Source organism: Laccaria bicolor, genomic scaffold (assembly GCF_000143565.1).
Source record: "Laccaria bicolor S238N-H82 LACBIscaffold_3 genomic scaffold, whole genome shotgun sequence".
Classification (NCBI taxonomy): domain Eukaryota; kingdom Fungi; phylum Basidiomycota; class Agaricomycetes; order Agaricales; family Hydnangiaceae; genus Laccaria; species Laccaria bicolor.
The window spans coordinates 2036808-2064740 of NW_001889874.1; the positions used below are offsets into that span (position 1 = coordinate 2036808).

The window sequence follows — 27933 nt, forward strand, 5'->3', positions numbered from 1 at the left end:
TCCTTAATACTTCACTTGCCTTACGACCGTCATGCCCTCCGTCTTCTCGTTGACATCCTTAATGGACGCCTTCACGATCATGCTCAATACATCTCTCGTCGATCCAGAATCATGCAATCGACCAAATGTGATTCAATTACAAACAATGCACAGTCGTCGAAGCTCGACAGACTCTACGAAATCTCAGCTTTCGATGGTGAAATACGACCATTCTTCTCTGAAGTTCGTGGGCTTAAGAGGTTCCGTTGTAGTCTTCCAGAGGTTCTTCCGAAAGCTCGAGGTCACAGTCGAACCACCGGAATCGTTTGGAACCCGTGTAAAAGGTACGTCACGTCCCCTTTTCTACTCAAGTGGCCCACCAGCTCAATGCTAGATTTAGATCTTTGCACTCCCCCCTTGTCTCTTTAATCCGTCTCTCAAGTTGTTGAAGTTGTTTACTGTAATGAAATGTGTATCGTACGTATGGCCCTGTAATTGCGAGTGCTACACTGCTAGTCCGATTGCCCTTTCAATCTCGTATTGTAGTCCGGTATCAAGCTACTAGTAGTGCATATGGCCGACGTCATGATAATTCCAATCTTTTGATGTTGGATGACATATTCAAATCGCTACACTGAAGAGCCAGGCTCGCTTCCACCGGCCATGATGTTGCCGGGAGTTGTCCAGAGCAACATCTCTTTTCCTGCAGCGATTCGGATTCACCGGCAGGCGTTCAAGTCAACGTATCGCACTGAAGATCTCCTTGAATCATGTTACGGCTGCTTTGCTCTCGAAACACCAAACTGAGCCAATTTGCATTCAGTCGACGCTGGATCGAAACTGGACCTACTAAACCTTCACCAGCCTCTACGTTTCCTTATGGACCAGGAATCCCACCACCACTCAAGGGAGTCAAAATCCTCGACTTGACCCGTGTTCTGGCTGGTCCGACGGCCACGATGCTCCTTGCGGATCTCGGGGCAGACGTCATAAAGGTGGAGGAAGTTACCCGTGGAGATGATACTCGTGAGTGCATACGACGAAGAACGTCAAGAATCTCGCCTCTATACAGTTTTGAACTTCCAAAAGTATTCATGTTCGTTTTCACCCACAAGGTTCATGGCATCCCCCTTCCGCACCGACGATTCCAACCGCGCCGTCAGCAGCATCCCATCAGCCCCCTGAATCAGCGTATTTTCTCTCTGCGAACCGTAATAAACGCTCTATGACGGTAAATTTCAAGACTCCTGAGGGTTTGGCGATCGTTCACAAACTTGTGGAACGGGCGGATATTCTTGTCGAGAATTTCGTTTCTGGCAAGTTGGCCAGTATGGGCTTGGGCTGGGAGGATTGTAAACGGATAAACGAACGTCTTATCTACGCGTCTATTACTGGTGAGTTCCAGAATTCTTGAACATCTGTTTACTCACTCGTTAATCGAAACTAGGCTATGGCCAGACTGGGCCTTATCGAGACGCAGCTGGCTACGATGTTATCATCGAGGGTGAAGCCGGTTTAATGCACATGTCCGTTCACGGGACCACTTTTATCACAAATATTTCATTAACGTGGCTTTAATCTGTGTAGCACAGGAGAGCCAGACCGACCCCCTTGCAAAGTCGGCGTAGCTGCCACGGATATCGCAACGGGATTATATGCCCATGGGGCGATCATGGCTGGCCTTATCTCTCGCCAGCAAACGGGTAAAGGGGTCTGGATCGATTGCAATTTGTTCGAAACACAGGTCGGTCCACATGAAAGTCCGTTCTCGTCGATATTGATTCAAGATCAGATTGCTGGGCTAGCCAATATTGCCTCGAACTATCTGATAGCAGGTCAGGAAGCCTCACGTCATGGCACGGCCCATCCTTCTATCGTGCCCTATCAAGTATTCCCATGCAGAGACGGATTTTTAATGATCGGCGCAGGCAATAACAAGCAGGTAATGGTTCTTCGTTTTTATCCAAAATGTAGAAGTCTCGCTCAATCTGGCACGCACCATGCAACCTTTTGTTTTTATTGTCGTGTGATCTCGAAGTTCAGGATATTAGCTGAGAGTGTTCTGGGTAATCCCGAACTGGCGAATGACCCCAAGTTCTCGACAAACGATGCCCGGGTTGAGAACCGGACGGAGCTTGTAAAAATCATTACAGATGTTCTGATGCAGCGGGACAGGGACCATTGGCTAGAGCGATTCCGCGGATTGGGGTGAGCCAGACCTTGCTCACCGGAACGCCTGATAGCAACTTGCTGACAACAGCCGCCCAGGGTGCCATTTGGGCCGATAAACAATATAAAGCAGACATTTGAACATCCTCAGGTACGCTTTAGATTGCTTCAGTGGATACCAGGTTGATATGTGCATTTAGGCGATTGCTAGGCAGGTGACAGTGGAGGTCGACGTGAGTTATTTGTATTCCATCATATCCCGTCGCTTATACTAGACCTGTCGCAGCACCCCCGGTCGGGCAAAATCAAATTGGTCTCGCCCCCAGTCACGTACAATGGGCAAAAGATGCCGGTGCGGCTTCCGCCTCCCTGGCTATCGGAGCACACGACCGAGGTAAGAGGATAATTTGTGATGAGATGTAAAGATACCGACCCTTGCATGGCAGGTATTAGAAGAATTGGGATATTGCCGGAATGAAATTGAATCACTTCGAGAGAGGTCGATTACTTATCTAGGCTGGGGTCTAGCCACGTGTTGTCATTAGTGATGATGTCATTGAGATTGATGTCACGGGTGTGACGAAGAAGCCAATTTTGATAATCAGTTGGAGTGATCAGACGAATCGCCATTGAATCGCTCCGAAAGAACTTGAGTGGCTACTGTACAATACCATCGCATCGCTGCTGCACACATCCCGCTCACTGTCAATGTCCACCAAGCCTCTCCTTCACCATTCACCCTCAACTCCTCGTCCGACACAGAAGCCCATCAGTCCACCCCCAACCCCATCTAGCTCTCCACCCAAGCCAAACATTTCACCCACGTCCCCAAAGTCGCCACCTTTAGATACCAATCCTCCCGCATCTCCTCCAAGACCAACTAGCCCACCGTCAGATGTCTCTCGAAGTTCTGCAAAAGAAGAGGCAAGGCGCAAAGTTACACTGCTTATTTCCATCCTTGACGCTTTCTGCCCAGGAGGATGACATTCCAGAGGCAGAGATAGATATGGAAACTTTTACCCAGATACTCGATCTGGACGAAGACGGAAATCACGACTTTTCACGCGGGATGGCTTGGGCTTACTTCACCCAAGCAGAGGAGACATTCAACAACTTGGACGATGCATTGTACGTGATGTCATTTATGTGAATCTCAAGTGACTCACTGATGGCATACCCAGGCAAGCCAAAGACTTGGCGACGCTCTCGTCCCTTGGCCATTTCTTGAAGGGCTCATCGGCAGCGCTCGGTGTCTCAAAGGTGCAAGATTCATGCGAGAAGATCCAACATTACGGCCAGCTTCGAGACGAAGATGCCGACGTAGATCTTTCCGCGAAAGACGCACTTGGTAAGATCGAGAGGCTGCTTGGGCAGGTTAAGAAGGAATATTCGGCATCAGAAAAATGGCTGAAGAAGTGGTACGATGATCACCCAGACGAGACATGAGTGCTCGCACACAAACAAGGAATGGATGGAATGTACGGAATATAACAAGTGGAGCAAGATGAAATGGACCAACATACACTCGAGTGGTTTTAGAATTCGAAACCTGCCCCGTTGCATCATGTCCGCTCAGCGTTCGATTAACAGGATGGCATGGCGCTTGTCGGTGAGGGGGCGAAACTGATGCTGCAGAAGGTGGTCCGTGGCTGGTGTTTGTTCCATGATGTGAAGCTTCAAGGGTGATAGTAGCTTGATACCCGCAGCCGCAGCACACAATAGGTCTCATAATTCTCTGATCAAGGTTATAGCCGTGCCGTATCTTTTTTCAAGGCCTTATGAATTTGACGACCTAATTGTTTTTGACACGTGACCAACGCCAATCTTCCTTTGACGCGTTCAATGAAGCGTGTCCCAGTAGCATGTCTCTTCAACTAGATACTCCTGACGCGTTCCCCGCGTTCCCTTATGATCCCCCGTACTCCATTCAGGTCGATCTTATGCGCCATCTCTATACCTCAATAGAGCAGAGGGCTGTCACTATCGTTGAAAGCCCAACAGGAACGGTGATTATTTAGTCTCATTCTTTCAAAATGTAGACCAATAGCTCAAACGAGTCAGGGCAAAACGCTATCTCTGCTTTGTGCCGCTCTTACTTGGCTTTCAGACGAGAAGGAACGCGCACGAAGGGGAAAGTTAAAGGCGGCAGCGGACGATGGAACGGGTGGTAAGTTTATGTATTTCCTTCTGCTGATTGTTATATTCACTCTATTTTTTGCTAGCGAAAGACTGGGTCATAGAACAAACGATGGAACGAATGCGACGCGATCTGGAGGATGATGAGCGTGATTATGAGCAGCGTTTGGCCGAGGCAAGGCGGAGAGAAGAGGCAATGAGACGGATGGCCAAAGCGCGAGTGGTAAAGAAGGCTGTACGTAGTGGCATTTTTCGATCTCTCTGACATTTTCTGAGTGAAATTCTGGCTAGAAACACGCTCACAACTCAAAACCGGATGAAGGTCCAGAGGACGATGATCAGTTTCTTCCAGAAACAGATCAAGCCCAAACCTCAGTAGATGGGGAAATCAACGTATCTGCAGCTCTTCGCGCTCTAATGGACAAGTTGAGTCTTATTTGGGGACTGTCATGGATACATGCTCTGATTTTTGGACCCGTAGAGTTGACCGCGTCCGCCGTCCTGGTCATTTAAACGACGACGAAGAGGCTACGTGCACCAAAATATATTACGCATCTCGGACACATTCCCAGCTTGCGCAAGTTCTTCCCGAGCTCAGTCGACTCAAACTCCGTCATTCTCTATCATCTGTACAAAACCACCACTCAGAGTCATCCCAATGTCATGTACCACAGAAGCGGCCGTCTGGCGATGAAGAACATGTTCAAGACCCCACCCCGCCATCTACACGGACGGTTTCTCTTGGTTCTAGGAAGCAATTGTGTATCAATGATGAGCTCCGAGCCAAAAGTCGTGATTTGGACGAGTCATGTCGAGAACTACTTGGGGGTGAGGGAATTTGACACAGCTTCATCTCATTTCGCTAACTCGCCGTCCCCAGAGAAAGCTGAGAAGCGTTGTCAATACCTTCCTCGCATCGAAGAGGACGTTAAAATGCTTGACTTTCGGGATCAAATATTGGTGCGCTTGCTTTCTATAGAGTTGGCGCCACTTACGCTTTTTGTTCTAGGCATATCCAAAAGACATAGAAGATCTTGCAACCGCGGGGAGACACGCTCACATATGTCCATATTTTGGATCCAGGCGAGCCATTCCTCAAGCAGAAGTGCGGAATTGTTTCCATTGTGATATAAGTCTGCTAATCTTGTTCAACACGAATAGCTTGTGACATTACCATATAACCTCCTTTTGCAAAAATCAGCTCGGGAAGCTTTGGGGATTGATCTGAAAGATCAAATTGTCGTAATCGACGAAGCGCACAGTACGAGATCCACTTTAACCATTTTGACCATTTACCGATTTAGTATTTTCTTTGACGGTAGACTTGATACCCACCCTTCTATCTCTCTCCACCACCCGTCTCCCCTACTCGATAATTGCCACATCCCTGATACAAGTGTGCTCATACGTGTCCCGATTCCGCACTCGACTTTCTGCCGTGAACATGCTTCATCTCAAACGACTTGTTGTATTCTTGGATGCATTGAAGAAATATGTTTTGGAATGGAAGGATGCCAGGGAAGGAAAAGGACCTTCAGAGAAGACGGAAGTAATGAAGGTGGCTGAACTAATGGAAAAGATGGGAAAGAAAGTCGCGGGCATGAACTTGCTGGAGATCGAGGGTTATTTGAAGCGAAGTAAGGTGCACTGAGTTATCGGAATCCCGGAGAAACATAGGTGTTCAACGACGGCCGCCTCCCTGCAGGTCGCTCGGAAGATCGCCGGATACTCTGATAAACAAGCTGAGAAGGAGGCTGGTAAGTACTCATTGAGCAGCCTGACCATCCCTTGATATCGCCTATACAGATTCCACTCGCAAGCAGAACAACAAGGGTACGATCCCACCGCTTCATGCAGTGGAAGACTTTATGGTCTCGCTTACCAGAACAAATGATGGTGCATAATACTATCGGTCCCTACTCAGACTCCAGTGACTGATGACGTTCTACAGATGGGCGGGTCACATTTACTCTTACACCTGGACTCAATGGGGAAAACACAGTCGAACTGCAATACCAACTTCTCAACCCTTCTCCGACCTTCACAGAAGTTGTGGATGAAGCTCGAGCTGTGATTCTTGCCGGCGGAACAATGTCCCCCGTACGCTCGAATGCTCTGTTTGGGATTTCACTTACATCGACGAATAGATTTCAGATGTTGTCAACCAACTCTTTTCGCATCTGCCTCCTACCAGGGTAACAAGTTTTTCTTGTGGGCATATTATTCCAGCAATAAACCTGCAGGCGTTAGTGGTTTGCAAGGGACCCCGTGGAGGAGATCTCGAGTTTAAAGCTGCTCAACAGGGTGATCCTGCTGTTGTGAGTGGCCCGACGAGAGATCGAGATACTTGATGACACATTTCATAGATATCTGAACTCGGTCAAATTCTATTTAATTTTGCAAGCCTCGTGCCAGCTGGCATGATTGTATTCTTCCCATCCTATCACTTTTTAAACGTGGCTAAAGCGGCGTGGACGAAGAGTGGAATGCTGGAGAAGTTTGGTTTGAAGAAAACCGTAGGTTGAGCTTTTGACGAATAACTCTGGAGCCTGAGGTGATTTTGCAGACCTTCTTTGAGCCAGAAGAATCGGTGGATGTTGAGAAAGTGCTTCAAGAGTATGCAAAATCCATAACAGTATGTCCTTCCCATTGATCACCATGCTGGCGACCACTGAACAGGCTACCAGATCTCAAGTCCAACGGGGAAGAAAGGAGGAGCACTCCTCTTCGCTGTAATTGGAGCCAAGCTTTCCGAAGGTTTGAACTTTGCCGATGACCTTGCGCGTGCCGTCGTCATCGTCGGACTTCCTTTCGCGAATCTTGCATCGCCGGAGTTACGAGAGCGGATGAAGTACGTGAAAAGGCTGGAGGAGAAACGGGGAGTCACAAAGAAGGAAAGGGGGCTGAAGGATGCTGCAGCCGAGTTGTATGAGAATATGTGCATGAATGCGGTCAATCAAAGTATTGGTGAGCAGGAATCCACTCCCTCAAGTTTGCAGTCCACCAACTGACATTGGGACACAGGTCGAGCAGTGCGTCATAAGGGCGATTGGGCATCACTGCTCCTTCTGGATCGGAGGTACGCGACTGCGTCCATTCGAAACAAGCTGCCGAAATGGATTGGAAGTGGGCTCATTGTCAGGGATGGATTCGGTCCGACTGTAAAGGAAATGGGATCCTTTTACAAGGGTAAAAGGGACCCTAACATGCAATGAGAGGCTCGCTAATAACTCAAGGAGAAAACTGTAAGTTAAGGTTTGAGTTTCATCGAGGGTAGTTGAGCGTTCATCCGCGTTCATCACGAACATGAGTGGAACCGAGGTATGTAGAACACAGAATCATGATTTAGATGTTTTTTGGTGGCGACGATCATTGAAAAAGTGATGATACCATATTGCCTCGTGTTGCGTCTATACTGGACCCTTTGAGCTCAGTCGTTGCTAGTAACTCTTATAGCCCGCGAAGCTTTATCTCCACCCCCGCCCAATCACGCGGCTACGAAACGGTGACCAGCGTTATGAAGACATGGGTTTTTTCTCGTCCAGGAAAGCCGAAGACAACGAGAACTATGTCATTGCAACCACCGGCGGCACAGGTGACAAGTCTGTCGTTCATGTTATTCGTTCAAGATTCGTACGCCCGTTTTCATTTTATGCGCTTCGCTGTCACATATTCATGTTTCGCGTCTCTAGTACGGTCGGAAGGGCAAAGAACGCGAAGAAGAACCACCGACATATCTTTCACCTGACGCCTCCGTGGCTCAGACCCCCGCGACTAGCGCCTCCCCCTCCGCTCCACGAACTAGTACTTCAAACAGGTCAGCGGGTCCTAGCGTACTACGTAACCAAAATGATCACTCCCTGCCGTCAACCCCCTCAAAGAAGAAGCCGTCACCATTGTCTTCCCCCATCACCACAACCCGAGTCCGAGATGACGCCCATCTCAAAGCTACGAGCGCCGTTCCTCGAAAAACGACAGATACGGTTACGTATGTTATTCAACAGTGCCTTTCAATCAGCCTTGTTCTTAGTACACCACCAATAATGCAGGGTTACGTTGGCGGAGCGACTCAACGAGCTGGCCGTTGCGAATTCAGAGGGTCTGTTAAAGTACGTGATTGTGGCTTTCTTGGAGTGCGGGGAATGAACGTCTGCTCTAGCGACGATGAATATCGCTTATTGCGTCAAAATTTATTCGAGAGGTTCGCGACTAGCACTGCAGTCCCAACAGAAAACCCAGTCGTTCCAGCTGCTCGCCCCCGACCCAATAAGACTGGGGCTTCACCGGATGGACAGGGTAGGACATAATATGCATGGAAAGCAACCACTGACGATTCAGCTTCTGCAGTTCCGTCTCGTCCTCTGTCAAATTTTCACATAGACGTTCCACGACCGACTTCGATCCATTCAAGGAATTCCATGGCATCTGGAGTAGCTGATCTCTTTCGTCGCGCTACAGGTAGAACAGCGTCGTCTGGTACGAAAGAAATTAGCGACACCTCCAGTGTATGGTCAGCCACATCCACTGCCTCCAATATATTCAAGCTACCGCGCGTTCTCTCAAGAAAAGGGAGCGTTTCCTCCGTGCGAACGGACACCTCGCGCGCTCAAGTTGACACCATCTCTATATCTTCCCGCAGAGGAGGGCACGCCAGCTCGAGTCAAGGCCATTCAGACACATCCCATTTTTCTCCAACCTCGCGGTCTACGGCTGCAAGCATCAGGCGAATGGCCACTCCACCTTCTTCCTTCCCTGGACGGATCATAGGGCAGGAGCCTAAAATTTCAAGAAATATTTATAACGTGTTCGACGAAGATAATCTCAAGACTTCCCAAGAAATAAAGGACGAGATAATGGCAGTCGAAGCTGAAGCAAAGCGGCTTATGGATGCTTTCAGTGGGCTGGAGTTGACAACGTTGACAAAGAACCAGCGACACCACATTCGTCCTACTCTAAGGTCATCAGAATGGGGCAAAGGAAGTACCGGAGAGTCTAATTGGACGGGTTCGAATGGGAGGTCTCGCATTGACCTTCTCGATAATGATGGTCTTTCCGTTCAATCGGGTACATCTGGAGGTACCTCCCCCTCATTTGATCCTTCCTCCATGTCGCGGTCTGCGTATTCCGTCCGCAAAGCTGGCCGACTTAAGGCTACCCCCAACCAATTGTTGTCCATGAGTTCAAAATCGAGACCAAGTTCGTTGCGTCGCGAGAACTCATCTTCGAGCGTCACGTCTATGGAAAAAAGGGGTGGCAGAGTTGTGAAACCTCCACCAGTGCCTGTCTTGCCTATGATGCATCTACACTCAGCAAGCCGTTCCAATGTTAGCCTTGCCGCCAGGAGTAGTGTAGGGTATCTTCCGATTATGCCTGAGGAGGATAAATCCATGTCCGGCACAGATACCTTGAGACTGGAACAGGACGAGGACGACGAAATGGAGGACATTCGACGGCGTCGAGAGGAGGTCAGCGTTCGATACGAGGCACGTTTGGAGTACTTGCGAGCCAAGCTGAAGGGCGCGCAGTTGCACGAGAAGCTCTTGAGGAAGTAGGGATATGGTGTTGTACTTGTGTAGGGTGTATGTCGGCCACTTGGACCGCTATTAGGATAGAGGTATACCACAATATACCCAAAGTTACAAGGGCTATGGCTGCTTAATTGTGCCTTTCTCTGTATCATGGCCTTACACGTCAAACCTTAACTCATCTCGTTTGGAATCATTGGGGCCAAAATTGCAAAGGTTGATTGTAAGGTATGCACTGCAAAATGCAAGGCAAAACAGTATTCATTTTGGGTGTAGACCTGCAATCTCACATGCAAAGTACTGTAGACTAGCCACCCAGCTCGCACGTATCCGCAGCAGGTTTTGGAAGGCGTCCCTGTTGTCTTGTGCCCCCCTATAACCGAGTAACCCCCGACTGTACGTAAGGTGCGCAAGCAAAGATGTATGATCTCAACCCACCTGGACTATGTTTAAAATCCCCAAGGCCAGCCCCGCTGCTTGCTGAAGGTACGGTACGGGTGCCATGCTTGCCGCATCGTTCAAGGTCATCATCAAAACAACGTTGGACATTTCTAACGAATTTTCAACAATGTTCTTGACCATCCTTCTTTTCGGAGCCGACCGTGAATCCGCTGCTCGTCCCATTGTGGTGATTTTCGAGTTTGCGGTGGTTTAGCGAGTACGAAGCAGAGGTCAAAGCCTCTTGGGTGGGTCGGAAGATGGGGGTTATATTCGATGAGGTGGTCAGAAGACGTGAAACGCCCAAGAACGTCTTCTATGAATGGCACGATATTAATGGGAATGTGAGCATTTATGGCGGGTGGAGTAGAATCCTTTGACCCTAGCGACTCATGAAGAGGTTATCATTCGGAAACGGTTCGGTTGACATTAATTGGCCTCACCTTATAGTATTATGTGAGTTCGTGAAATCCAGGGCCTAGGAGGGATATCATTCCGAACGAGGAGCTTGACATTGGTTGGCCTCATGTTGTAGTTATACGTGAGTTCGTGAAACCCGGGGTCTAGGAGGGATATCACTCTAGACGAGGAGCTTGACATTGGTCGGCCTCGTGTTGTAGTTTTACGTGAGTTCGTGAAATCGAGCGTCCAGGAGCAATGGAGTATCGCGGTCTGCCATACTTAGTCCACCTGCACGCCATCGTCTGCAACAAATAATACTTGTACACATTTTACTAACCTACCTAACCTACGACGAGTTCCAAGGGTCACAACGGGCCACGCTCCCCTCCTGCGTGCTAATCTTTTTGGTTGATTTCCCCCCTGCAGCGAGTTCTAAGGGTCACAATGCCATGTGGGTCGCCCGCCCTCTCTCTCCTGCCTGCTAACTCCTGCTAATCTTTTTGGTTGCTTTCCCCTGCCACGAGTTCTAAGGGTCACAACGGGTCGCTTGCTCTCGCTCTCTCTCCTGCCTGCTAATCTTTTTGGTTGTTTTCCCCTGCCACGAGTTCTAAAGGTACAACTTGGTCACAACGGGTCGCTCGTTCTCAGGCGCTTTCGCTGTGGCAGCTTAGAACCCCGCTGGGGTCTCCTCGTTCTCGCTTTCTCTCCCACGTGCTAATCTTTTGGGTTGCTTTCCCCTGCAACGAGTTCTAAGGTCCACCACGGGCCTATGACATTTGTTGGGGCGAGATTACGATCGGGTCCCAGATTACACTCTAAATTGACTGCTTGTACTTACGGGTCATCTTGGAATTCTAAGGGTCACAATGGGTCGCTCTCTCTCCTTCTCTCTCCCGGCTTTTTGGCCGCTTTACATAGCCTTCAAGTTCTAAGGGTCACAACGGGTCGCCCGCCCTCGCTCTCTCTCCTGCCTGCTAATCTTTTTGGTTTCTTGCCCCTGCAACGAGTTCTAAGGGTCACAACGGGTCGCTCGCTCTCGCTCTCTCTCCCGCGTGCTAATCTTTTGGGTTGCTTTCCCCTGCAACGAGTTCTAAGGTCCACCACGGGCCTATGACATTTGTCGGGGCGAGATTACGATCGGGTCCCAGATCACACTCTAAATTGAATGCTTGTACGGGTCATCTTGGGATTCTATTTGTGAACCATCCCCCAATGTCGGACCGCGAACGATTTACTCTCTTCTCTAATGGATAAAAGGATTCTACCCCCATTAATATAGTACCATTCACAGAACACAATCTTGGGCGTTTCACGTCTTCTGACCACCCCTCGTCAAATATAACCCCCATCTTCCGACCCACAGGCTCTGACCTCTCCTCCGTACTCGCTAAACCACCGCAAACCCGAACATCACCACAATGGGACGAGCAGCGGATTCGTTGTCGGCTTCGAAAAGAAAGAAAGTCAAAATCATTGTTGAAAATTCGTTAGAAACATCCAACGTTGTTTTGACGACCTTGAACGATCTGGCGAGCATGGCACCCGTACCGTACCTCCAGCAAGCAGCGGGGCTGGCCTTGGGGATTTTAAACATCGTCCAGGTGGGTTGAGATCATACATCTTTGCTTGTGCACCTCACAGTCGCGGGTTGCTCGGTTATAGGGGGCAAAAGACAACAGGGACACCTTCCAGAAACTTGCCGCGGATACGTGCGAGCTGATGTACGTGGTGTTGTGCATGTCTGAGGAAGCATTTGAGGAGGATTGTGGCTTCATCGACAACCTTCAAAACCTTCTTGAGTGAGCAGGGATTGCCCCCCCCCCCCCCCCCCCCCCTCGAATCAATTTGACCCTCTCCCCCTACAGCGCATTATCGTCGACTAAGCGTTTCTTGTGCAAAGAGGTCTCCAGGGGACCAGCGGTTCGCTTGCTCAGGTGCAAGTCCGATCTAGGACAGATACAAGAATATCGCGATGCGCTCCGACGACCACTGGATGAGTTTGTGGTGTGTCTGAAGTAATGCGTGAGAACTATGATGTTCTAACTCAACCCCACATTTTAGCTCCAGTCTAATGTCGCCATGCGGAAGACACTCCTGAAGCTTGAGCGCGATAGAGAGAAGGACTCCGAAGCGGCAAGTGGTTCCGTCCCTGCTCCCGCCGCGGTCGACAAAGAGCTACCACCTCTTCCGCCCATTGTGACGGACGAAACGCCAAAGCCTTCCGTGACTGTGACCCACATTGGAGGGGACAAATTTGATTCTCACTCTTTCAATAACGTCACCAACACGGAGTCTGGAAACATCACAATCACAACGACTACGAATTCCAATAGCGACAATTCCCACCAGCAATATGAAGGCAATAACTATCCGTTGCTCCAGCAAGAAATACTTCTGACAACGGATTATACAGGGTGTGGCGTTCCTGTTCCCGCCGCGGTCGACGAAGAGAATGTACCAGTTGCTCCAGTGGTATCCATTCCGTTTATTCTGAAGGACGAAACGTCAAAACCTTTCGTGACTGCGACCCACATCGGAGGGGATACAGTCACTTCGTACTCTCTCAGTAGCGCCACTGACACGAATTCTGGAAACAAAAATACCATGCCTATGTTTACGGGTGTCACCTTCTCTGGTGGTAATTTCGACGACGTTTCTGAAGACATGGTTATCAATGATTCCAGCAGCCACACAACAAATCGTGGATCGTTCAATACAATGAATTCCACGAGAAATGACTTCAGCGGGAGTAAGTTTTCTGAATCCTTGGATCCGACTGAAGTTGATCAACAAAAACCCTTTCCTCTAGTCATGGCGCATAACTATCATGCTGGAACGGTCAACAACTATAACGGCGCAAAGGATGTGAACACGGGAGCAGACTATGGTGCACACCCCAATGTCGTAGTTCCTGCCTATCTGATATCGAACTTGACTATCAACCAAAACGATCACCGAGGGGCCATGCCTTCAAGGGAACCATATGCCCTGCAAAGCCACAATTACCAGCGAAGTAGGGTCCGGGGGTTTCGACCGCATGCTTATTCCGCCCCTCCTGCTGGACATTATTACGGCGAACAAGAACATCATTACAATGACTACCAACGCTCCGCAGATGGGCGCCCCGGAGGCGCCCGTCGATATCAAGATCGCGCACGTTATCGACCAACTCCCCAAGGATTTCATCCGTACCCGGTGGATCCCAGGGACGAAGAAATTCCAAGTTGGGCCTTGGGAGACGCATATCCTGGGGATGATATATATAGTGATGAAGGCGAAGGATTCAAACCCCATGGAGCCTATGCACTATCTGCCGAGGGCTATACGCCAGCATCCCATCCCCGAAGCAAATTTGACTCCGCAACTTCCACCTCCTACGCCAGCGGTCCATCACGCATGAAATCGAATAATCCTTTCAGGAAGACATTTTCCCCCAGGCCCATTACCCCGAAATGCTCCTAAATTTGCCTTTCTGGATGTGATCTGAGTGGCCGTATTTAGGGGCAGGTGGAGGATCAATGCGAGACGATTCCCTTCAAAACTAACGCAAGCTTAGAAGAGACTTTTTTCATGTGCTCATTATTTGATTATGCTGAGAAGATCGAGCGTTTACTATATATTGAGATTATGTTCCTAAATAGATACAGGCCACCGGCAGCCCAACAAGGTCGTAGATAACGTTGAAGAGGAAGAGCGATGGTGCACGCGAAACGAAGACCGCAGGAAATCTGATAGTCGTCGGGGTATGAGAACAACTCCAACAGTCGCTATCTCTCCAATTCATCCCAACCCGGAAGCTCAAACATGCCTGGCATAGATTGCCACATGTTCCCGCTGGCCAGCGCGCACTGGCCAATAAACGCCGATTGGTAGGGCTTGCAAAGCCCTGAGATCCAAAATTCCCGCAACACCCAACTCAGCACACGTAATCCGCGTTGCGACACACCCTGACACTAGACCTCATCTCCTGGGACTTTGTTCATCTCTGCAGCATCTTTGTTCTGCTCCTTCAGCAAGTTCGAGCGCCCAATTAGTAAGCAGAGGCGCTTATCGTTCCATGAGGTCAAGGTGAGATCCGTGTCAGCTCACGGCGCCAAGCGTCTTCTCTATTCGGTGGCTGCAGACGCGATACAATACAGATGGTAGAAGCCAGGGGAGGTCGCATTCCCGGAAGTCAGCAAGCCGTTCAAATGTTAGCCTTGCTAGGAGTACTAGTGCAGAGGATCTTCCTTTGGAGTACTTGCGAGCCAAGCTGAAAGGCGCGCAGTTGCACGAGAAGCTCTTGAGGAAGTAGGGATATGGTGTTGTACTTGTGTAGGGTGTATGTCGGCCACTTGGACCGCAATTAGGATAGAGGTATACCACCATATACCCAGGGTTATGGCTACTTGGGATAGCGTATTACAGAATTATATTTAGATCCTTCGGTTAATGCCGTGCGCCCTTCAATCGCCCTTGGCGTCCAAATCGGTGACTTGCGCTGGTCGACGACCAAATTTACTAACCATTGCGCTATCCACCGAGCTCGTCGTTGTCCCCAATGTCCAACTTTCCCTCCCCAGCTACTGACGACACCGACTCCCTCATCTTGTCTGCTACCCCAACGCCGTTCAGTCACTTACACAGAACCGTTAGTCGTGGTTCCCAATGGTCTGCCACAGATACTCCCCTGCATCATAATCAAGGGACTTCCTACTTTCAGCCCTCTCCCCCGACTTCATGGAATCAACCTCCCCCCATTCTCATCCGGAATAGCTCTGCTCACTCAAATAGACGTGGTGCGAGAAGCACAAGCGTTAGCAGTTCGGCTAACAATCGTGGGTATCGCGATGATGATGCCTTGAGTGAAGAAGATGAAGATGCAGATGAGGATGAAGACGCAATTGCTGGGCGACAGCGTCGTCATCTGCGTGGAAAAGCTACTGCGGTTGAGGCAGAGGAAGATACCGGTGATGGGGAGGACGACGACGACGACGAGGGTACTAGTAGAGAAGATGACCCCATTACCTTGAAGGAGCGCCAATCCCTCATCAACGTCCAACATCCTTTCGGTCTTCCGATTTGGAAACCCGCGTTGTACAAGAAGACCCGCTCGGTTACTCGTCACGCAGATGAGGCCCTCCACTCTGTCCCGTCCGCCCAAGCCGAACGACATCTCCTTCCTGGAAATTTGTTTTGGGTTCTAGCTTTCGGTTGGTGGCTGGGACTTACGTGTTTTTCCGTTTCTGCAGTGTTATACGTGATACCACAAGGAGGGAAACGGTATGCATCTCTGGTCTTTGGACTGGGGTGGTATCTCGCATGGCCATTTGGAAAATATGTTGAAGGGGATGACTCTGCTTCCGAGGACGATGAACCGGAGGAGGAGGGTCTTCATACCAGACGTTGGAGCGGTAGTAATCACACTGTCCGTGGCATTTCGCCCCCCGTACCAGACTTTCAAGGCGGGGTTTCGCCAACGAGCACTGTCCGACACCCGCCACTCTCGCAGCATTCTACCATTATGCCGGACACATACGCCGCGGCGCAACACGCGCCGACCTCCTCGTGGCGATCAGAGCCCAGCTCTACTGGGGAGGGCTGCCGTCTTTTGCAAACTCAAATTCCTAGCAAGTCTTACGGTGCAACCTTATTGCCTACGACCTCTTCCGTAAGTGCAATCGGTGTATCTGAGCTCAAGGCCAGCGACATCCTCGGGAAATTTTGTTTTTGGCTCGCTTTCGTTTTCATCATCGCGCCTCTCATGCTTCTTGTATGCCTCATATGTTGGGCCCTGGTAGTCACTATTCCTATGGCAAAACTGAATTGGGCACTGATCAAATATATGTTCGAACGGCCCACTACTATCCGTTTCTGCGCAGCTCCTCCTGTTGTTGTGGTTGCCAATCAAACCGTACCAAACGACCCGGCCGCCACACAGGCAGCCGATGGAACAGCCCCTGTACCTGCGACCCAATTCTCGGTCAAACACCCCAGGCTTTCTGCAGGACAAGCAGCTCCGTCGGGGTCTCCTACATCAACTGTCTTACTGTGTACCTACCGCGCAGTCGGCTTGCAGTACTACAAGTATACTGTAGGCGGAGTGAACATTCTTTTTGTCAACCTCCTTCCGATTGTCTTCTTTGTCATCTTTGACGGATTTGTCCTCCTGCCTATGGTTGAACGCCTTGAACACGAAAAAAAGCACGTCCCAGCCTTCTTGGCCGCTATAGCATCACAAGGGCTTATATTCCTGCTCTGTCTTACGAGTGTGATTCCCCTTTCATATTTCATTGGGATGGCAGTAGCATCTATATCAGCCCAATCGTCAATTGGAATGGGTGCGGTCATAAATGCCACCTTTGGTTCAATTATCGAAATCATTCTCTACGCCATTGCACTTACTCAGGGCAAAGGTCATCTGGTTGAAGGTTCCATCGTTGGCAGTCTTCTTGCAGGTGTTTTGCTGATGCCTGGAATGAGCATGTGTAGTGGTGCGTTGCGTAGAAAGGAACAGAAGTTTAACGCCAAGAGTGCTGGTGTCACTAGCATGATGTTGATCATGGCCATTATAGGAGCTCTGGCTCCAACGTTATTCTATCAAACATATGGCAATGTGAGTTTCCCCGCGTACTTTGAATCTTGTGTTTTGACAGTTGAATTTTAGTTCCAATTGATCTGCAGCGGGTGTCCTTCTCTGCCTGGGGGACCCGGGGATGCTCCATGGATTTGCGACCACTGTTATTACAAGCATCCAGACCCGGTAGACGATCCCTTCTACCAGTCGACGGTCAAAAGCTTGATGTACTTTTGTGCTGCAATTCTCCTTTTCGTGAGTACAACAAGGGCCTCTTCGTCCTTTTCGCTGACCAACTATTCACTTTTTAGTCGTATCTTATTGGTCTCTGGTTCTCCCTCCGCACGCATGCCTCCCAAATCTGGCAGAATCCTCAACAACTCTTGCATCCAATGGAGTTGCCCACTCATACGCGCATGTCCCTCTACCACAAACCTGCTAATCAAAATCAAAATGCTGGCCAGCCCCCTGCTTCTCTGCATCGGAAAGCAAGTAACGCAACAAATGTGGGAAGCAATGCACCATCACGCACACAAACACCTGCACCTCGCGAAGGTTCGCAATCAATCCCAATTGCTTCAACTCCGCAACCAGGTCGCCCTGGAGGGCCAGCATCACCCAATCTCCCGAGAAGAGTTTCTTATGCTGTTTCTCAACAACCCGGTTTCTTACCTGTGATGGAGAGTGTTGAACACGCTGTGAAAAGCACCGACTTGGAAAATGTTCGTCTTCCCGGATCTATGACCACGGATGACTTTACCCGTGCGGTTGCGGTTGCAACAGTTAGTGCTCTTCGTCACCAACAAACCCATGCACAATCTCCAGGTAGAATACGAACATCTGCAGGGGTTGAAAGTGAAGCTGCGGGACATGGGGGACATGATGCGCCTTCCTGGAGTCGCACGACAAGCGCCAGCGTCTTGCTGACTTGCACTTTTCTTTACGCTATAATTGCTGGTACGTATGTTTGACTTTCGCAAGGATGGATGTTTATACCCTCTATGTCCAGAACTGTTGGTTGACGTCGTCGACGTTATCTTGGAAGATTCTGGCATCGACGAGAAGTTCCTGGGTGTTACTCTATTCGCTCTTGTCCCAAACACCACGGAGTTTATGAATGCAATCTCATTCGCTCTGAACGGAAATATCGCACTTAGGCATGCTTTTCCGTCGGCTTCAGCCGTCTGTCTTCTGACAATCTTCACCCCCATTGTAGTATGGAGATCGGCTCAGCATACGCACTTCAAGTTTGTCTCCTCCAAATCCCGGCAATGGTTGCTTTCTCCGCTTGGTACAATCCTGAAAACATGGGTGAAGTGGCAAAAACTTTCTCGTAAGGATTTGGATTCACTCCCTAGTGTCTTGTCTGACGCACCAACTCAGGTTAATCTTCCCGAGATGGGACGTTGTTGTTATCATCCTTTCCATGTTTTTGATGACATATACATATATTGAAGCCAAGAGCAATTACCATCGAGGAAGTATCCTTATTCTGAGGTAAGTCAACTAAGCCTGTCCCAATCTCCTGACTGATGAAAGGACAGCTATCTTGTGCTGACGTCTGGCTTCTACTTTGCACCCCCATCTGCCGTTGACATCGACCAAGGCCATCTTCAGCCACTCCGAGAGTTCCCATCATTAACTTTCCTGCAGAGCCTTCGGTGGTATCTCTCATCTATCTGGTGATATTCAAACGAATAGACTACACTTCTGGCCCGCCTTGCATTTTTCTCTCTATTCAGATCGATATACCTCTTGCACATCACTCTATTGCTCTTTTCATACCTTGCACTGGACCCGTAAATATTAGTACATACATCGTTAGGATTCCGTCTTTATTGTTATTAGTGCAAACTCTGCAAATCCTCAATCACCATTTGTAACGCTTCCCGGGTGATCGTCAGTCGTTCGGGGGGACTCTGTCCTTGTATCACCTTTTCTGACTGCTGAGGCGAAAGCACATGGGTCAAGAATTGTTCCAAAAAGTCGCCGTCCAGGAACCCAATGGCGCCTGAATCAGCGTCGCTCGTACCCCTCGTCGTTTTAGGAGCTCGATATCTGTTTGGTCAGTGAGCGAGATCCTTGGGTATAGTAATGAGGGTCTTCACTTTGAGTGGCTGGAACCTCCGACACCCTGTATGACATTCGCCAGGTTCCGTTGCATATTTGTCAACTGCAAGGAAAGCTCTTCGTCCTTCACATCGACAACAACCCCAATGCGCCCAGACGATGTAAAAAACATGGCTTCGGATGTAAGGGGAGACGTGGTTGACGCGTCCGAGGAGGAAAGAGAGCCTAAGGAAAAGTCAGATGTGACTTTTCCTACTCGAGGTCAAACCTACCGCGCAAAAACTTTGTGACCAGGTCCGCGACATGGTAACACCCATCACGCTCAAGACGCGACCTTCCCATCGCCTTTTCCAACGAGAAGGTAAAAAGGTTCAAGGAATCCTGAAAGAAAGTGAGCATATGCCATGCAGGAGCAGAAGCCAAATGAAAGGACCGACATTAGCGCCGATAATGTGTCTTTCGTCCAAAGCTTCCACACAAACGGGCCACAAAGGCCCGTAATCCCTTGCCTGGGAAATCAATTTGGACTGAGTGACTTGCAGTAACGATATTGAGCTGGGCTGGTCCCCAACGACCACCCTGTCAGCATAAGATCCGAGGCTTGTGACGAGATAGTTATGATGCCACTCCGACACTTTAATGAGAGAAGGGGACAAAGAATCAGAGGAGCTCTCCAGCCTGAATAACATCACCTGAAACAAGAGTGTCAGCTATGGTCTGGACATGTCACAAGACAGCAGACCGAAGAGTTGACTGCGGCCACAATCTGGTTTTGTACAACCGTGAGTGCATATACGCAGCCCGGAACCTTTGTGGACGCCATCAAAGAGAGTGCTAGGTTGGAGGAGGTTGAAGTTGTTGCAGTAAAGATCATAAGACGGCCTGCTGAGGGCTCCACCTCGCCTGCTTTATAGACGTAAGTCCCAACACAGAAGAAGGGCATGGGTTTTCCTGCTATCTTTTGAGAGAAAGATACGACGGCCGTCGTCTCCTCGTCAGGGTCGCAATTGAACTGGCAGAGATCTGTAAACCATCTCAGAGAATGTCATCATCTCCAAGTGAAGAAAACAGGACTAGCGAAGGATGTATCGTCCAAAAGTTTGAAGGAACTCCTTGATATTTCGGGATCGTTAACCCTGTTGGGTTCCATAGTCGTGAAAGCAACTCCGAAAGCCTTGATTGAAGGTTCATGTGCTATTTTGCGAGGATTATCAAATCCAAATGGGATCTTTAACGAAGGGGTCAATGTCAAATTCGGCACAAGTGAATTCAACACATACACTGCGTATATGCAGCTTCCCTAGACCCTGTACCCGACCGATGAAAAGTCCCGTTGGCGTAGACAGAATCAAGGATGATGCAAACGTTGGAGTGTTCAAACGCGCCGCAGAAGAGATGTCCTAGAAGTTCGTTGAATATCGAATTCTCCCAAGAAATTGGTGTGACTTGCCTTGAGCATGATTGGCGAGTGAACCAGGCGCTTATTCTCAAACGAAAGGACAGTCGCTCGATTCCCTGCGGCGAATACAGCGTGTCTGCCTTCCACCTGGCAAGGCATCAAATTGACAGGGGCGTGTCCCAGAGGAATGATTTTCTTGTCCGTCAACTGCTTATCCTTCCATCGGAAGGATGCAACTGTACCATTAGCAAGTCCAGCGAGGAGATAAGGATGGTGATCTGTCCCCTTAGGGTTCGTATCCGACCCGAAATTGTACAACAAAACCGAGCGGACCAGAGCCGGCAAAGTCGGAGATTTGTATACCGACTCAAGACCCTTCAGTGAGACCTGTAATATTTCAATGGTATTGCTTTGCCAGTACGAGACGATAATTGTCGGTGATGTTCGCTTGGTAGTGTTCAGTGGAGCACACGAAACAGCAGATATCTCGGGTCCCTCCTTCCTCTGGCACCCAGCGATCATCTCAAGGGCGTCAACATTCTCCCCAAGTCTCCACAAAGTAAGCTTCCCTCCACTGGCCGCCATCACGAGTTGACTGGCATTTGCACTGGCAGCAACTACTTCGAGGGGTCTCTGGCCGTAGGGGACACTGGATAGCATTGAGTATTGAGCAACAAGCTCATAGCCTCCAAAAGCTGTATTTGATTTCAGCAGCCTTGCGCCACTAGCTACCACCTGGACCGCAAGGGGCGAATTCTTGTAAACTGATGAGCCGCCAACAGAGGACCGTCTAGCAAGATTCGAAAATGCAAGGGTCGCCTCCGTGGTCACCAGGCTCCGAATGGTGGTACTGTCGACTGGTGTGATGGTGCTGGTAGAGCCACTGTCATCAATTTCAAAAAGGTGGGTGCTACGATTTGTGGACACTAAAATGTATCTGTCGGTCCTATGAAAGCTTTTGTGTGAAAAATCCTCGTCAATAATTATGAACTGTCGCTTACGTATCTTCCAGCATGGTACGAACAGACCAGACTCCAACCACGCCAGTAAGACCGGGAACATGACCGATTTCCTGAAAGTCCGCGCCGTTCCTTACAATGTTTATGGAGCCGGTGCTCCGAGCACCGGAGCATGTCACAATGTGTTGCTGTTCAGGGATCTGTTAGAGCCGGTATAACCTCTGGCAGAAGAGAGCGGACCTGACCGCTACCATCTGTGTCCACTAATATGGCATCTAGAATAGGCGCAAGGTTCTTGTAAGAAGACAACACCTCAATAAATGAGCCATGTGTCTCCACAATGTAGCCTTGCGAAGCATCATCTTCATCGTCGTGATCTTCGTCCATGTGGTCCTCTGCAACGCTTTTACTCTTGCCTTTTCTGTGCCCAAGTGCTTCGAGAAGGTTGGGAGACACCGTTTTGATCTCAGGGGGTATTGGAAGGGTGGGAGATTCGCTCGAGGAAATTGGTAGAGGCGAAAGACGTATGAGTTGCGAGTCACCAGAGTGTGACCCAACGTAGACCAACTGATTTGTCAGGTACGTCAGCGACGTGGGTGAGGAAGCCTGAAATGATATCAACGTAAGGAAAGATTAACAAACCGTAGGAAAATTCACCTCTCCAAAAGGAATCAGAACGAGACCGATCCTTTGTACTTTATCTAAGGATAGTATCGAAAGCCTCCCGAAAGAGTCACCAATAAGGTACCGATATGGCGCTTTATCAATTGCACACCAACTGCAATGTTTAAGAAAAGTTATTGATGGAAGAGCAGAAACGAAACCTACGCTGCTAATTCACTAAACGGCCATTCGATGCTTGATTTTGGTTTCCGTCGTCTTCCTTCCCTCTCTTTTTCTTTTTCCCGCGCTTTGGCTATCTCCGTCACATCCTTACTTGACTTTCTGCTCTCCAGTCTCTTTCTTTTTCCTCTTTGCTTCTCCTGGCTCTTTTCTGACGAGAGCTCAAATAAGAGGATCTGCCTTCCCCCTACGACCAAGACTCCACCGAGAAATGCGTCATCAACGTCCGTGTCTTCGTCCAGCTCTTCGGGAGGCACAGAAACTAGCTGTGGCACAGACTCTGTAGGGAATGGAAGCGTTTTATTCGAAATAGGTGTTGGGTGCAGCAGGGTTGATGGCTCCTCTGAAACGGTGATATCGTCTCCATTGACCAGAATATCTCGAGCAACGAGTTGAACGCGTTCTTGATAGTCGAGGTATAAAATTGCCACGGCGTACTCGCCGTTGAAAGATGAAAGAAAAGTGACCGAGAACACATTTACCTCGGGTAACCTGAAGGGTGTAGGAGTCAAGGAGCGAGAGGGGGTGATAGGAAGTTACTCACTGAACGTCGTAATCCTTGTCATATGTTCCGCACTTCAAACGGATGATCTTGAGCTTTCCGCTGTAGCAGCTGACAAGGGCCAACTTTCCCGAAGGGTGGACGAGAACGTCATTGAAGAACTCGGCGGGGCGTGCTATGCGCTCAAACAATGACAGTTTCTTTGAAACCTCCAATGCTGGATTGTCTCCCTGACGGTCAATATACGTAAAGAAAACGAGTTCAGGATCGGGGTGAGCGATCATAAGAACAATCGTTGAGCGTGCCGAACCCTTCAACAGACATACCGTTGAGAAGGACGAGTCATCGGGAACGTTGACGGCTCACAATTTGTGGGATGGCTTTAACCGTGAGGACTTTGCCCCAAATCTCAACGCCACATTCATGGTGAAGTCCTTGGGGCTTTAGAGAGTAGACATCTAATCTGTTGAGTTTGGCAACGACGAGGTGTTCGGTATCTCTGGTTCCAAGTTGGCATTTGAAGGAGCTTAGAACAGAAGAAGACTGGTGAAATGTCGTGACGATCTTCATAATCTGGGCGTCGCAGTTGAAGAGGTTGATGACGAAATGACCAAACCCATCATAACACAGATTCCGCCTGGATTCTACTCTACTGCCATCGCCATCGTTCCATCCTCATTCATAACTATGTCATTTCCACCGCTATCTTCCGCCTCTTCGCCTCCTTTCGACACCACGAACTTATCCAATGCCGTGTTTTCCTTCGGTTTCGTACGTTTAGCAGGTCCGCCTGAAGTCGTCCAAGGCATAATTTCTATGACCTGCATGAGAACCTAGAAATCCCAATCGCTAGATCAACTACACACCCTCAAGAAACAGAAATTCATCGGCCCTTCTCACAACGGTGGCTGGTAGCAAGCTCAAGTTCACCCAAATATCTCGACGAATGTAGGCTCACCAATGTCCTTGTGCTGCACGATAGACCTCTTGTCCCGCTCAGAGACGCTGTGACCGGCCTGGCAAAGGCGTTTGATGAATTCCTCCGTTGCCAGGGATATCAAAAAGGTCGCATCCTTCGCCACAATGGGTATTTCCTGTCGATCGGTGGTTAATCAAGGTGACTAATGAAAGATAAAGTAAGAATGCCTTGTCCGCTTTGATGATTTTTTGAACTCTTGAGATTGGAAAAAGAGACTTTCCAGGCTCTCTAATGAGCTCGACAGGCTTCTTTTTTTGTTTTTTCTTGACCAGAGCCTCCTTTTCCAATGGAAATTGGTTGTTGGCGTTTAATTGCGGTTCGGTCAGCGGCCTTTCCTCTTGTTCATCAGATGGGTCAAGCATCGACATAACATGAGAGCTTGAAAGAGTGACACTGACAGGTTTGATCACGTCGGTCACGCGCGCGCACACCTGCGCACACATTTCGAATTTCATTCTTTTGTATTTGCACAAGTGTCATATGACATATGGATCTTGACGGCGAGCAGCGAAGAATGGAAGCAACATGAAAGTCGAGCTTGGGTCGGGTACTGCTCTTTATTGACCGGTGAAAGATTCTGCAGAGGCTCCGACGGAGTTATGTAGTTCAACAACGATCCCGCACGTTGAGACGGGGGCGGGGTACAGCCACCACCGGCTATCCCCAAAGCATGTCAACGAACGAGAAACCTCTCATGGATGTATCTTCTAGGGCAAGCACATATACTTTTAATAAACCATAAGCTAAATGTAAAAACGGCCACCTTGAATGCATATGTAGCATTGTCTGTATCGATGCCTCGTTGTGCAAGTCATTTCCAAAAAAGGTCTCAGGACCCTTATCATGACCTTGACCGACCACTGGCGCCAACGACAAACTGCGTCCGACACGCGCGCATACCTTAATTTTTGAGAACGTTTGTATTTGCGCAGTGTCGTTTGGATCTTGTAATTTTGAAAGGGCGGATCTTGACCGCGACCAGCAAAGAAGCAACATGAAAGTCAAGCAAAAGTCGAGCTTGGATTGTGCACTGCTCTTTATTCACCAGTGAAGGATCCTGGGGAGGTGGCATGGAGATATTTAAGCGCTAAGTTTGAACATGATTTTTTTAATTTACTCCCCGGGGCAAGACTGATGAAAGGCTTATAGAAGACTGGTGGAAGGATCAATTGACCCCCGTGGTTCATGATCTTTTCTTCATGATCACTGGTCTGTCAAGTAACGTTCGAGGCCCGACCAGCCAGCGACCTTTGAACTTTTTTCAACCCCCTTTGCCTACATACCATTACCATGATCCCCCACCGACGTCCTCACCAACCAATCGAGTCCACCCCTCTCATCGCTGGTCCTCCTAAGGCGACTAGGAAGAGAGTATCAACGAGGCTTGGTCTCCATCATTCACGGCCAAGAGCACATCCCTTCCAATACCTTGGCAAGGGTTCACCAAAGACATGCTCCTCTCAACAGTCAGAGAGTAGTCCTCTGCTCCCCCATTTTTCCACAGGAACGTCTCTTTTGTACTCTGATACTCATGGCAATCGAGGTGGGGGATGGCAAAACTTCAACCCACTTGACTCCCAAAAGCCTGCTCCATACTGCAGCAGTCACACGACAACCTCACGTCGGTCAAGGTTTCCGCTAAACCTACCTCGAAACATATTTTTGCGCCTCGAGAATTCAGGCAGTGTCGCACGAGACCACCTTGCTTCGGAGAGAACGTTCCTTGCCTACATGAGAACGAGTTTAGCTATAAGCGCGTCCGGTGTCGGTGAGCCAAATGGTGTTTGTCCATGGCGCTAATCCTCAACATGTGACAGCCCTCGTACAACTTTTCTCCGCTCCCTCGTCAAACGGAGTTACTCCACATGGACTCCTTCTATATATACGGCCCCTCGGTGCTTCTACCGTATCAATTGGGATATTGGTTCTCTGGATTGGTACGTACCTCGCTTGTTCTAGACCTCAGGTGATTACAATAGAGGACATTTGTAGGTGTAGCACGATACTTCACCATTCAAGCAGCACTTACAAAAGGTTACTTTCCCGTTGCTCGTCTGGCAACAGGTTTCATTGCAATAGCGTTAACAGTCCTTGTGACGCTGACCATTGCAATTCTTTTTGCTGTAAAGTTGGAACCGAGGTAAAGCTGAAGGCGAATCAGCTTTCATTGTGCATTTTCAAGACTCCATCTACATTGTACTACTATTTTACATAATTTATTTAGTCGCAAAGATTACTTGTAATTTGGTCGTTGAACGATATCACATGATTTGACGCGCTTTCTCTTATGTAGTTCAGAACTTAGACTAAGTTCACAATCACAATCATCCCTGGGCGCATTAATCTTAGCACCGGGCTCCATGCCCATCCAACGTCGTCCCAAATCCAGAGCGAATACAGGGCCGAAAATGTCTGTAGTACTTTCGGAACCAGTTGGGTGTCAGGTCAGTCACAACTCCATTTATCAGCATTTGCCTTACGCTGATCTATCACTCAAGAGTTGGTTGCTCTTCATAGGGCTGCTCATAGCGTCGCTTTCTGTCCTGTACTATGCAAAGCAAATACAACATACAGATGTTCAAACCGAAAGAATTCCGATGACTGATGAAGGTAGGGCGATGTTTTTCGTTGCTGACCTTCCAGGGAAGGGAAAGGGGGTTATAGCGGCTAGGGACATAAAAGTGATTGGTCTCTCTCTTAAAAGTCTTCTGAATCTCAATGTAATAGCAAGGAGAACTTGTCATTCGCGAGCGCCCTCTTTTCGTGGTTCCTCTCCAAAGTAAAAGGTCCTCTTTACGCCCCTGTATAATTTAGGACTGAAGAATGTCGTTTTCAGTTAATTCCTCCCCAACCGCGTTAATTTCAGGTCTTCTTGCAAAGACGAACTCTGCCGATCAAGCAGCTTTTATGAACCTGTCCTGTGTCAACTTCCCGAAGCACCTCGAGCCTGAAAAAAGCCCCGAAGAAGTTGCTTTGGCTATATTTCAGACCAATGCTGTTGCGGCTGGAAATGGTGTTGGAATTTTTCCGAGGATGGCCCGCCTAAATCATGGATGTTCAAGTGCATTCAACGTTGTTTACTCCTGGAGAGAAAAGGAAGGCGTGCTCGTGGTCTACGCCTTGAAATCCATACGCAAGGGAGAGGTTTGATTTTCAATTTTTAAAAATATTCTCCAATAACAATGTTCCAGGAACTACTGACTACCTATACGGAGTTGAGACGGCCGAGAGAACAGCGTCGGTGTGTTGACAGTCCTTATTCTCGTCATTGGCTTAACATGAATGGACTCGGGTAAAGAGCATATCTCACGGAGCACTATGGTTTCTATTGTACCTGCAGTGCTTGCTCAATTCCAGAGGAGCAGTCTCGCGCCTCTGACATTCGGTTAGCCACGATATCCGAAGAATATGGTCGCTTCGCAACCTGGGGCAATCACGAAATCAGTGGGAAAGAAGCGATCGATCACATCAGGAAGATATGGGCACTCGAAGATGAAGAGGGGTATTGGAGCGAGCGAGGGCGTCTCGCAGCCGACGCCGCTTGGATCGCCGCAGCCCATTCAGAGTGAGTGGACACCTAGGAAGGAGAAGCGATTAACAGTTAAACTTGTCCGCCTCCGCAGTAAGACCGCGACTGAAGAATGGGCACGGAAGGCCATTGAATGGTATTCTTACGAAGTCGGTGGCGATAGTGAACAAGTCCTGGAATTACACAAAACGCTGGCTCAAGCCTGGGGCACACGGGAGAAAATGGAGGTCGGGGGACCAAGGGGTCTTTGACGTTTATCGGAGCAGAACGGCCGCAGACACAATAATGGCACGATGCAGCATGCTTGACTTGGTAAAATGTTACATGGGACTTTGAGCAACCAAACATGAGATAATAAATAAGGCCAGAGTAAGGCCACGTCCAAACTTAACTTCAAACTTTCATCATCTGCTCATCCGTTCTCCGTCGGCAAACTTTGCCTTAAAT

At 49.0% G+C, this 27933-nt stretch overlaps 11 protein-coding genes across 11 annotated transcripts; 9 read left to right on the top strand and 2 right to left on the bottom strand.

Moving 5' to 3' along the window:
- Nucleotides 1–31: 31 nt before the first annotated feature.
- On the top strand, nucleotides 32–408 carry LACBIDRAFT_309019 (uncharacterized protein; the record flags this gene model as incomplete). The annotated part of the gene is made up of 2 exons (XM_001875764.1): nucleotides 32–323; nucleotides 380–408. The coding sequence occupies 2 exons, from the start codon at nucleotides 32–34 to the stop codon at nucleotides 406–408; spliced, it is 321 nt and encodes a 106-aa protein (XP_001875799.1).
- Nucleotides 409–749: 341 nt separating this feature from the next.
- Nucleotides 750–2747, top strand: LACBIDRAFT_188465 (uncharacterized protein; the record flags this gene model as incomplete). Its single annotated transcript, XM_001875765.1, has 10 exons — nucleotides 750–1005; nucleotides 1146–1373; nucleotides 1427–1505; nucleotides 1567–1723; nucleotides 1772–1921; nucleotides 2018–2187; nucleotides 2248–2299; nucleotides 2349–2381; nucleotides 2435–2542; nucleotides 2595–2747. 10 exons carry the CDS (start codon nucleotides 750–752, stop codon nucleotides 2691–2693), a joined length of 1332 nt encoding a protein of 443 aa, XP_001875800.1. The 3' UTR covers nucleotides 2694–2747.
- A 296-nt stretch (nucleotides 2748–3043) lies between these two features.
- Nucleotides 3044–3594, top strand: LACBIDRAFT_245099 (uncharacterized protein; the record flags this gene model as incomplete). Its single annotated transcript, XM_001875766.1, has 2 exons — nucleotides 3044–3276; nucleotides 3330–3594. The coding sequence occupies 2 exons, from the start codon at nucleotides 3044–3046 to the stop codon at nucleotides 3592–3594; spliced, it is 498 nt and encodes a 165-aa protein (XP_001875801.1).
- A 416-nt stretch (nucleotides 3595–4010) lies between these two features.
- LACBIDRAFT_244993 (uncharacterized protein) lies at nucleotides 4011–7499 on the top strand (the record flags this gene model as incomplete). The annotated part of the gene is made up of 19 exons (XM_001875767.1): nucleotides 4011–4154; nucleotides 4210–4312; nucleotides 4371–4519; nucleotides 4576–4714; nucleotides 4768–4944; nucleotides 4993–5112; nucleotides 5165–5244; nucleotides 5294–5389; nucleotides 5446–5545; nucleotides 5607–5926; nucleotides 5990–6041; nucleotides 6091–6180; nucleotides 6236–6384; nucleotides 6432–6602; nucleotides 6651–6800; nucleotides 6851–6923; nucleotides 6964–7166; nucleotides 7194–7251; nucleotides 7309–7499. The coding sequence occupies 19 exons, from the start codon at nucleotides 4011–4013 to the stop codon at nucleotides 7497–7499; spliced, it is 2565 nt and encodes an 854-aa protein (XP_001875802.1).
- A 310-nt stretch (nucleotides 7500–7809) lies between these two features.
- Nucleotides 7810–9836, top strand: LACBIDRAFT_309024 (uncharacterized protein; the record flags this gene model as incomplete). Its single annotated transcript, XM_001875768.1, has 5 exons — nucleotides 7810–7917; nucleotides 7977–8272; nucleotides 8334–8393; nucleotides 8444–8580; nucleotides 8632–9836. 5 exons carry the CDS (start codon nucleotides 7810–7812, stop codon nucleotides 9834–9836), a joined length of 1806 nt encoding a protein of 601 aa, XP_001875803.1.
- A 2231-nt stretch (nucleotides 9837–12067) lies between these two features.
- Nucleotides 12068–14111, top strand: LACBIDRAFT_322856 (uncharacterized protein; the record flags this gene model as incomplete). The annotated part of the gene is made up of 5 exons (XM_001875769.1): nucleotides 12068–12250; nucleotides 12312–12448; nucleotides 12515–12653; nucleotides 12711–13398; nucleotides 13459–14111. 5 exons carry the CDS (start codon nucleotides 12068–12070, stop codon nucleotides 14109–14111), a joined length of 1800 nt encoding a protein of 599 aa, XP_001875804.1.
- A 1078-nt stretch (nucleotides 14112–15189) lies between these two features.
- LACBIDRAFT_309026 (uncharacterized protein) lies at nucleotides 15190–18891 on the top strand (the record flags this gene model as incomplete). Its single annotated transcript, XM_001875770.1, has 7 exons — nucleotides 15190–17244; nucleotides 17296–17460; nucleotides 17517–18162; nucleotides 18215–18362; nucleotides 18422–18538; nucleotides 18589–18702; nucleotides 18750–18891. The coding sequence occupies 7 exons, from the start codon at nucleotides 15190–15192 to the stop codon at nucleotides 18889–18891; spliced, it is 3387 nt and encodes a 1128-aa protein (XP_001875805.1).
- Nucleotides 18892–19049: 158 nt separating this feature from the next.
- Nucleotides 19050–23548, bottom strand: LACBIDRAFT_309027 (uncharacterized protein; the record flags this gene model as incomplete). The annotated part of the gene is made up of 14 exons (XM_001876191.1): nucleotides 19050–19263; nucleotides 19314–19500; nucleotides 19548–19656; nucleotides 19713–19967; nucleotides 20018–20298; nucleotides 20350–20503; nucleotides 20556–20675; nucleotides 20726–21620; nucleotides 21676–21821; nucleotides 21874–22239; nucleotides 22291–22411; nucleotides 22462–22968; nucleotides 23021–23289; nucleotides 23345–23548. The coding sequence occupies 14 exons, from the start codon at nucleotides 23546–23548 to the stop codon at nucleotides 19050–19052; spliced, it is 3828 nt and encodes a 1275-aa protein (XP_001876226.1).
- A 74-nt stretch (nucleotides 23549–23622) lies between these two features.
- LACBIDRAFT_309028 (uncharacterized protein) lies at nucleotides 23623–24400 on the bottom strand (the record flags this gene model as incomplete). The annotated part of the gene is made up of 3 exons (XM_001876192.1): nucleotides 23623–23792; nucleotides 23937–24072; nucleotides 24125–24400. 3 exons carry the CDS (start codon nucleotides 24398–24400, stop codon nucleotides 23623–23625), a joined length of 582 nt encoding a protein of 193 aa, XP_001876227.1.
- Nucleotides 24401–25247: 847 nt separating this feature from the next.
- LACBIDRAFT_309029 (uncharacterized protein) lies at nucleotides 25248–26101 on the top strand (the record flags this gene model as incomplete). The annotated part of the gene is made up of 3 exons (XM_001875771.1): nucleotides 25248–25725; nucleotides 25775–25894; nucleotides 25950–26101. The coding sequence occupies 3 exons, from the start codon at nucleotides 25248–25250 to the stop codon at nucleotides 26099–26101; spliced, it is 750 nt and encodes a 249-aa protein (XP_001875806.1).
- A 679-nt stretch (nucleotides 26102–26780) lies between these two features.
- LACBIDRAFT_309030 (uncharacterized protein) lies at nucleotides 26781–27526 on the top strand (the record flags this gene model as incomplete). The annotated part of the gene is made up of 3 exons (XM_001875772.1): nucleotides 26781–27101; nucleotides 27149–27198; nucleotides 27256–27526. The coding sequence occupies 3 exons, from the start codon at nucleotides 26781–26783 to the stop codon at nucleotides 27524–27526; spliced, it is 642 nt and encodes a 213-aa protein (XP_001875807.1).
- Between the last annotated feature and the right edge of the window lie 407 nt (nucleotides 27527–27933).